The following is a 10171-nucleotide window of genomic DNA, read 5'->3' as shown; positions in this document are numbered from 1 at the left end:
CGGGTGGTCCTTTTGTTGACGCATTTAACAGTTCATCAAATAATGCCTACCTAAAATTGTGATTTGAATTCAGTGGCTGGGCTGTACCGTATTGGGTATCAATTTATCCCCGTTAGCCGAATGGACAATGCCAGTGAGTGTTTGTTCATTCACTGGATTATACGCGCATTAAAACCAACAAAAATTATTATTTTTTTAATAGTTGGTTATGAAAAATTTTCTTTTAGGCCGTTTCACACGCCATTTTTATACTTATCGCAATACCAGAGCCATGTCATAACTATTTTTACATATTGTACATCATATAATAATGTAAATTATGTACGACAGAACAACAGTCATGTTCTTAGGATATTTGGCACATGTCAACGACACACTATTGTGTGTGTGTTACGAAATTTTGTTTAAATACACAATTACAAGTTATTTGTTAATTATCGGGGTTATTCGATTCAAACTAATTGTGTTCGCCTTGTTGCCAAAATATTTCCATAAAGGTTATTTAACCGACAACCGATAGTAAAAATCTTGTTTTTTGCATAATTAAGCATTTTTTTTTTTAAATCTATACCCGTTACATTCGATAAGCTACAAGAATTTTGAAACTAATTCGTTAGTGTGTTATCCGGTTAAATGTCAGTGACACCACTCTTAAATGACAGATACCGTATAATTACAGTGTTTTATGTCCATTCTTTGGTAAAAACGTGATAAGAATATGCCAAGTTTGGTCATAACCAGGTATCTGTTACCTGGCGAATAACATCAAGTTACACATCTACTCCGACAAGTTCGTTGTACGAGCACTCGTACTCAGAAATATCGTTTTACAACAAAAATATATTTTATTTTGATGATTTAATTTATTATTTAACTACTTTTATTTTGGATTTTCCAACATTGTTATGAATATAATGTGACCTTTTTTCTGGTATGATTAACCAAAGATTTTATTCATCCTTTTAATTTGACATAATTATGATACAAATAATATGTGAATCATCTTACCACATAATTATGGTAAGATTTAAATAAGCTGACAATAATTTATTAAGATTCCTTTAAGATATTTTTGTAAAGTTTTTGTTATGTTTTTTTTTTTTATATTTTTATAAATAATTGCTCGAACAAAGTACTTCTGGGTATTTATTAAGGGCAATAATTAGTAATTTTTGCAATACTAATGATATTTACTTCATTTTTTATTGATGCACATTAAAAACTTGTAGATTTCCTTGGTTTTTTTTAAATTAAAATTATGTTTTCAAAGCGTTTTGGCCTTTATTTAATTGAAAATACTGAAAAAATCAACATTCAGATTACTGAGGCTATGTACGAGGTAAAAAATGTTATTTTAGTAAATGATCCAAAACGTAAATTACTTTATTAACAATGCACAACATTTGTACATTACATGAGACATTTATTTTACAAGTAGAATTTTTAATATAAAAAAGCATTTATAAAAGTATAAAAATTAAAAAAATAAACATTAATAGGTAATCAATATATACTGACAACAATTCTCTAAAACTCAACACATGTTCGATACCGAAAACTTTCAATGAAAATTTCACAGCACACACAACGATATTAAATGGCAAACATATCAAGTCTCGATAAACTAAACTTTATTATATATTCTATAGCAAATTATCTAATTTGTTAATTTATCTCTACTTTTGTAAAAATAATGCTAATTCAAATTAAAATTTTGTTTAAATTTTAATTAATATATTTAGATGACAATATTTTACTATAAATAGTCATGTTTCATTCGAAAATACGCTTAACAATGTTAATTAACATTGTTTATTAAATTAATTTTATAATAAAAATTGATGAGTTGTGGCTAATATTATTTAATATTAAAACCATATAGAAAAAAAATTATTAATTTAAACTAAAAAATATTTAAAATATTTAACTTAAAAAGCCACAAAATAATTTCTAAAAAATCATGGAGGCCTAGTATTTCTGATTTGTTTGCAAATGTTTCAAACATTTTCAATGATGAATTATAAATTGTAAACTTTTTTTTATGTATACAAAAAATAAGTATAATAGAAAAATATTTATTTAATTTTTGAAGAAAACAATAATAAAAATGTAATTTCTTGCTTAAAATAAAAAAACAAAACATCAAATAAAAAAATGGCATAAATAATTATTCAGAGAAGTAGAAAAGGTTACAAAATAAATACAAATTATTTTAAAAAGCTAGACATGTGCAGTGAATAAAATTTAAAAAAATGAAAAAGTGTGTAGTTATATAAAAATGATTGTTTTAAGGTGAATCTATCTCTACGTCCCCCTTATTAATACTTTTACATTTTATATTCAATTTACTTTTTTGATAGAAATGATATTATATTGGATTGAATATCATCAAATTTTGGTGACATTTGATTAACTGGTGAATTTTTGTGGTATGACTCTTGCTGACCACTTGACTTATTAAAGAACAAAGGTATTTCAGACAGTTGACCTTTGATACACGTTGATGTTTCCTTATCTTCGATAATATATCCGTCAAAAATAACTTGATTATTACTATAACAATCTAACAAACTTCGGTCACTGTATGATGTTATACTACCAAAAACGTTTTCCTTAATCTGGCTGACATTAGTATTGTCCGACAAAACTCGGTCATTAAACAAACTTGTAGTGCCGAAAACATATTTACTGATCTGATTGGCATCAGTACTTTTTAATAAACCTTGTTCACTTAATCTTAGAGCTCCGTAAATTAGGTTATCATCATCGTATATTGGCGAAATTAGGTCATTAGAGCTTACATTTATCAAAAGACCCTCAACAGATTTCATTGAGTCGTACTCAGTAGAGGCTTCCTCGGCATGTAAACAATTAGATAATGAGCTTTTAGTATCAGAAACGCATTCGTTTAACTTTTTTACACAATCAGGTCTCATCAAAGTTTGGACCGTGAGTGAGTTAACATTTCTAAAAACACTTGTTTTGGTTTTTCTATTTTTATAGACTGCTAAAAATTTTTGATGAATTATATATAAACATAATTAGTATCATAAAATGGGTCACCTTGGGGCAGTTAAATATCCATCATTATTTTAGTCGTATCAATTTTTAGCACTAGTATAATTTTTATAAGTATTTTTAAGACCCACAATATATTCACAAAATTATTTGATGAAATTTGTAAAATATTTAACTGTTCAAGTTAAATTCATTTCCACCGGCACAAGTTGGCCTATTTGACGGTATTAACTTTTAATAAATGTAAAAATAAGACAAAAATACAAATTACATAAATAATTATATTGAACAATTCAGTTTAATTAATTTTTCTAAAAGAAATATGAAGCAATAAAACTCATTCTTATGGATATTATGAGACAGTGTTACATACAAATATAAATGAAATGTATCACTGAATCTCGAAGGGAATACGAAAATAACATATGAATTAATATTATTTTGTTTAAAAGAAATGTCAGAAAAATCATAATACACAAACGTGTAAGCTTTTTATTTTTTGCAAAATTTTTATTTCAACCGCTTTTTAAGTATATTACTCGTTTTTAATATTACACAAGAAAACCTTAACAGCTTAACAAAACGANTAATATTACACAAGAAAACCTTAACAGCTTAAAATCGAATCTCGATACTTGTTGGACTGAGACAGGATGTAAAATATATAGACTAGCTTAATTTTTATGTTTTTTAATAATACTTATATTAAGACTAATTTACATTAGTATATTTAGAACTAAATAAATATATTTGATTTTCATACCAGATCTAAAGTAGTTCTCATAAAATGGTATCCATTTTAACACCAGTAATTGTAGATATTGCAAAGTTATGCCCAGTAAAATTGAAGTAATTTTATAGATTGTCACGATTAAGCACCACGTTCTGTTTATAATAATAACAATATGAATATTCATTAACATTATGTTTTATATTATATCTCAATATGCACTCTTACGCATTCAGTAATAATCCAATTGAGTTCGAAATAATATCAACGAGAAATCTCTTCTCTTCTAAATGTTCAATTAAGTTATATAAAATATAAAAAGAGTCTAATTAAATAACCATCAACTTGAGTTGAGATGAAACAATATTAGAAAAAGGTGTATATTGGAGATATTTAAGTAAAAAATTTAAATGTACGATTTTTCATTAGGTACTTAACTATTTTCATAAATAAAATTAACGAATCATGCGCCAAAATGTGTGCAATTAAGAAAATATAAAACAAACATTTTTTTTTCAATAGATATGTATTATGACTTTTAAAATAATAAATAAGTACAATATTTCATATTTTTACTATAAATAAATATATATAATAATAAAAATAATTTGTTTTACTAATAAAATACAAATACAAAATATGAAAATTTAATAATTTGTCTTTTGAATTATGAAATAATGGACATAACACTTGAAAAAAAAATATTCGAGTATATTAAAGAAAGTTTTAATCCAGTGCTTGTTGAAATGTTTAAGTAAAAAAAAAAATTAACACCTAAATCTTAAAAATTAATACTAAAATTAATGGTATAGAACTTTTCAAATAAGACGCTTCGAAATTATGAAAACCTTAAAGTAATAAATAATGTTTTATTAAAAATTTTTACAACTAACTGGATATTTTGAAGGTTAATTAATAAAAATACTCTACCGTTACACTCCATTTTTAGCGATATTATTCTTTTAAGGCTCATGTTAAAATGGCAATTCACTGAAATTAAGTAATATAATTATACTTATGAATACATAAAAAAATACATTGACTCCAAATAATTTGATTCACAAGAAAAATTATAGGTCATTAACTAATAATAATTTTGATACAAATTCTCAAATGTTTACATAGATTATAAAACAACGTTGATATTGAGGAGGTTTCGATTTCAATACTTAAAGTTGTCATCGCCCTTATCACCTGAATTTTATTGGTAGTTATAATAACTGTTATATTTTATTTTCGTTATTACACAAAATTACATCATACAAATATTTAATTTTCAGTGGGTTTAAAAACTAATAATCAATTACACATAGCTGAACGTTGATAACTCTAATGATTTACACTTAACAGTTGATGAGAATTTATTAGTATCTGTTTTTACATATTAATATATGCATATGAGATAAAAAAATGTTCTATTACTGCAAAAAAAAAACAAATTTTAAATAAATTGTTAAGACATCTAGCTATTCCACAGGATTTTATAATGTCAGTATATATAAAATTAATTAGAACTTTTAATAGAATAAAGCAATAAATATCAAATTAGCTGCAAAATTCTGATTTAATGAAGTAAAACGATTTTAACTTATGTATAACAATGAACTAATTTTCTAGAAATAATGTTTTAATTAATTCTTAATTCTTATTATAATATGGCGACAAAAAACTAATTACTATAATCAACAATACTAAAAATGAATACTTTTTTCAAGCCGGAAAACTGATTTGACAGTTCACCTAAAATAAAGATGATTTAGGGTAATTTTTTTATTACAATGCAACTATTCGAAGCGTGCTTTATTGTAGTAAGTAGATTGGAAACAGTAAAGTCTAGATGACAGTCATATTAGACAAGTTTAGCCATTATAAATATGAGTATCAGAGAAGCGTCTAATGACAATTCAAACACCTACAAATACCGTTTTCATCTTCTCGCATTGAATCATTTTATTACAAGTTAGCGTATGTGACTTAACATAAGAATGTTATACGTTCGTTGGTAATATAATATTTTTTCGGTGACGATAATAAATAATTTTTTTTGTACATCTAAATTTAAAATTAAACAAATTATAATAATTCTTTAATTTCGGACAATTTACATGGGCGTGGAATTTTGTTTAAAATAATAACTAGTTTTAGATTACGGTATTCTTTTTAAGAGTAATTTGTATCATAGTGATAAATTAAGTGTGTAGATTACAGATAGTTAATAAAAATAAAAAAAAAACAAGATTATGTCCCAGATGGGCAATATTTTGTTATTCAAACAATAACTTAATTTTAAATTATAAATAAAAACACACACAACTAAAAACAATTTTTTTTAACGTTTTTATTTAAAATCAAGTTTTTTATCGAAATTCAAATATTAAAAAAAATAAAATAAAAAATATTTGAAAATGTTGACTGACATGTAACTGTGAAATTTTTATTTAAAAATAATCCATTTTTATAGAAAATATCAAGATGTTTTAAAGTAAATTAAATCATTTTTCCTTTGTATTTTAATGATTTTGGCCGAATATTATACACATTTTTTTAGATCATCTTATTGATCGAAATTCAACATTTTCAATTCGTTGATGACATTTTGGTTAGAGTATATATTTGAAAAAATCAGCAGTCTTATTTGCCACAGACGACAATAATTTAACTTAAATATTAACCAGTATGTAAGCGACTTGTTTAGTTTTCGAATTCGACTATGGTTTGAGTATAATTACACATGCAAATAAAATTCATGAAGCAGAACAAATTTTTGACAATTTCGTGTATGCAGTATGTATTTTTTCGTATGATGTTCTAACGGGTTTGCCGTATGCTTCACGAAGTTGTTAAATTAATACTAATATTATGTGGAAAACAAGTAGTAAGCAGTTTTGACGGAAACGATCCGAACACATAAATGCACTCATTATATATTCATAGAATTCGGCGTATCTTTGGTATATTGTAAATAATACACACAGCAACTTGCGTAATGCAACGCCAAAAGGAGTTACTGTTACAATAAACATTGAAAAGGGGAAGGTATCCGAGCTCTTGCTGTTAATATGATTAAGAACGAGAATTTTTTGTAAGGTGGAACTTTATTCAATATTCACTATGGACCACATTGGTCCACAGGTTTTCTTCTACACTTTAAGCTGTGGACCTCAGATAACTTAGTAGCTACTATATATTAAATTTATTAATATATTAAAAATATGCAACTGTAGCTAACACTATTTTAGTTGAGCATTTTTACATTTCTATATCTATCACATCTACACGCTGAAAGATGATTGAAAAAATGATATGAATTTGTTATTTTAAGCACTGAATTAGCAAATGAATGTACATAATTTTTCCGCAACGTCAAAAGGCAAATGTCACACAAAAATGCATTCATTGAGATCACATCACGTTTCTGTCGTGCGTGTAAACATTATTTTTTTTCGCACAAAGGTCACAAAAAAGTGGTGTTTTAAATTTACATTTCGGGGCGTATAGACGCTCCGAAATGACCTCTACCCCAGTCGTTTGCCCAACATCTCTTAACTATCACATATTTAAAAAAAAAAAAGAAGAATAATAATGAAAAATATAAGTTAACGAAAACGTAAAGTATTTTTACTGACAATAAGTAACCGGACGAATGAAAACCATGAAATGGACTTCAGACAAGTTTAAAATCCGACAAATTGTTCCTCTCTTTTGACATTTTTCCTACAATATAGTTTTTTTATGATCACACAGTTCTGGTATTGAATTTAATTTCAATCAATCGGGTGGTCAGTCGGTATTAATATTGTAAAAAAATTGTTTGAAGGGCGATGTCCTTGTTATCACCTTGAAAACGTTCATTTGAATTTTACTGACAGAGCCGGTACAATTGATTTTTTTTTTTCATTCTTTGTGAATTCGATTGTCTGTTATGTCATTTACTACAAAAGCGAATGCAAAAACTAAATAGAAATAATATATCAATGGTAATGGTTGATGTGTAAGTTACAATATTTTTACATGATAAAATATAAGCAAAGCCGATAGTGGTGTGGTAGAATATAGTTAAACTAAAAGCCGCTGGTCATTTACTTTTGAAACGATACATTTCGGATAAGAAACATTAGCATAGTAAAAAAAGAAAATACCACAAAAAAAAAAAAAAACGATTGTTATTGAGCGGATGCGGTGAAATTGATAAATAAACGTTACACAAGCGTACTGACTCTCCCCGAGCATAACCAACAAACACTACTCATGTTGATACATTACGATTGGCAGCTTATAAAATATGTAACACACATGCATACAAATTGAGTTCAAGGCGAAATTTCAATATTTCTAAAAATCGACCTACCGACACATCGTCCGTGAAGCCGAGTTTCTAAGTTACATAACAACCGAATGCAGACGGCTATAAAATTATTGTATAACATGTTTACTCCCTCGGAACTGTATCGTTCACGTTTTTAGCGATGCGATTCTCATGGGCCGAAAAATAAATATAGCAGCTATTTTAATGGCTGTGCAGTGTGAGTGGGTGGCCGTTATCCGACCATGCGATTACCGTGCCCATCTCGGGGCCCATGTCGTCACAACAATACAATCATTAGAAAGTGGTCGTTTTTATGACATTTTCGGTGTACCAGAAACGTGTCTCGTGTGGGGCGGCGCGACGTGCGATCCATTGTTCCATCGATTTTGACCTTCGAGGGTTTTATATATATATACATTGGCACAGACCTTCGCTTTTTTGTCCTTTCTCCACCACCTCAAAATGTGCCGGGCTCCCGTTTCGCGTGCGATAGGAACAGTTATTTTTTCGCGGGTCTTTTCTTACCAAACGGTACCTAAAGGCAAAACCCTTAATCCGGTGAAAACATAAAATCTGACCGAAAAAAATTCCACCATGGAATGCCGTTTTTTACTCGTTATGTTTATTTACTAACGGCAAGCGTTTTCTTTTTTTGTCTTGTACAAGTAGTAAAAAAAAATCCACAGAGTTAATGGTCAATACCTAAAATTTATATGATTGCCCGTGTTAAATGCGGCTGATAAATCAGAAATTTAAAACAAACGATAGTTAGTTTGGTAGCTTGAATTTGCCAGAAATGCTTCCATTACGTTACGTAGAAATCGCGGCAGTCAATGATCTATAAAAAGTACTCGGATTTTACAGTGAGTAAACTCACTGGTGATAAGCGCGACTGTACCCAATAAAAATTACAATGATGCTAACCATAACGGTTAAGATTTATAATTGTTAAAGTATACTTAAATAGTCAGTACACGAGGTATGCAAAACGGACCGTACCGACCAATGGCTGAGTTTATTAAAATTTCTGGAAAAACGCGTCTGAGACATACATTTTATATGTCACGTGTCCACCGCATTTACCACACTTGTAAAAATCATACTGTTCATTTTGTGTTTATTTATACATATTTATACATTGACGGGGCATCAAAATAATGCATTTCACACAATTGATGACAGTCAGTGAGAAGATCTGAATGTGTTTCAAAGTAAAATCAATTTAAAAGCATAGTAACTAACACGTTAAACAAGAAAATTTGCGAAAAGTTTTCCGATTTCATTGACTGGGAATTTAGGAAAAAAATTGAATTTACCTATTTTATTTATTCATTTTAATCGGAAAACACTGAATATATTTTTATTATAGGACAGAATTGTTTTAAAATTTCATATTTGTTCAAAACTGTTTAAAATTTAAAAAATTTATGATGTTTTAAAAGCTTTAATCGAATATTTTTAGACGAAGAAATGTGTCAGTACATTTATGATAGACTAATTTCCGGCAAATAACATTTATAATAAAAAAATTGAAGAAATCCAAAATATAGGGGAGACTATGTCAATCATAGCAAAGGTTAATATTAATATTGTAGTGATAGTTTCAAGTAATAATATAACTGACGGAAATTTAAAAATAAGTGTAATTGTGAAACTTTGATGTGTACTCTAATAAAAACTTAATTAAAATGATTAAATTTCAACTCTGTGCTGAAGTTCAATGCACCGTGTGCGTTTCTTGAGAGATGTATAGTACTAAATGATTTTCATCTAAACAAAAGTAGATCATCGTGTGAAAGGAGTGGAATAGGTAAAGAGAGGGGTGCTCTGCTTAACATTATAGAAAGAGAAAAGTACCAACAAAAACAAAACGTGTTTATTTTATGAGTAGAAAGGCTTTCACGAATGTTTTCCTCTCATAGTATTGCCATTAAATAGTGTTAAAAACGAATTTTTCCGATATTTAGCCGAGTCTATTACATCATCAATGACGAATTCAATCTGTAATAATAAATTTATAAATTTGTTATGATTTAATGTTTTAGCTTCGATGCGAAGCGGAGAAGGTATTAATTTTACTATGATGTGTTTTTTTTTTTTTTTTTTTTTTTTTTTTT

At 27.5% G+C, this 10171-nt stretch overlaps 1 protein-coding gene across 3 annotated transcripts in view; it reads right to left on the bottom strand.

Annotated features, from left to right (window-relative positions):
• Nucleotides 1–2054: 2054 nt before the first annotated feature.
• Nucleotides 2055–10171, bottom strand: part of LOC126900087 (uncharacterized) — a 20310-nt gene continuing 12193 nt past the window's right edge. The window contains exons 2-5 of one of the 3 annotated variants that reach the window (XM_050675541.1): nt 4679–4738; nt 3977–4034; nt 3782–3903; nt 2055–3007 (exon numbers count right to left, since the gene is read on the bottom strand). In XM_050675541.1, coding sequence (XP_050531498.1) covers nt 2346–3007; nt 3782–3903; nt 3977–4034; nt 4679–4738 — 902 coding nt within the window. In that variant the 3' untranslated portion in view covers nt 2055–2345. The remainder of the gene's footprint in view (nt 3008–3781; nt 3904–3976; nt 4035–4678; nt 4739–10171) is intronic. The other 2 variants (XM_050675542.1, XM_050675544.1) reach the window with 2 other exon arrangements.

This window comes from Daktulosphaira vitifoliae, unplaced genomic scaffold, assembly GCF_025091365.1.
Source record: "Daktulosphaira vitifoliae isolate Bord-2020 unplaced genomic scaffold, ASM2509136v1 Scaffold_2, whole genome shotgun sequence".
Lineage (NCBI taxonomy): Eukaryota > Metazoa > Arthropoda > Insecta > Hemiptera > Phylloxeridae > Daktulosphaira > Daktulosphaira vitifoliae.
This window is presented reverse-complemented; position numbering and strand designations above follow the sequence as displayed.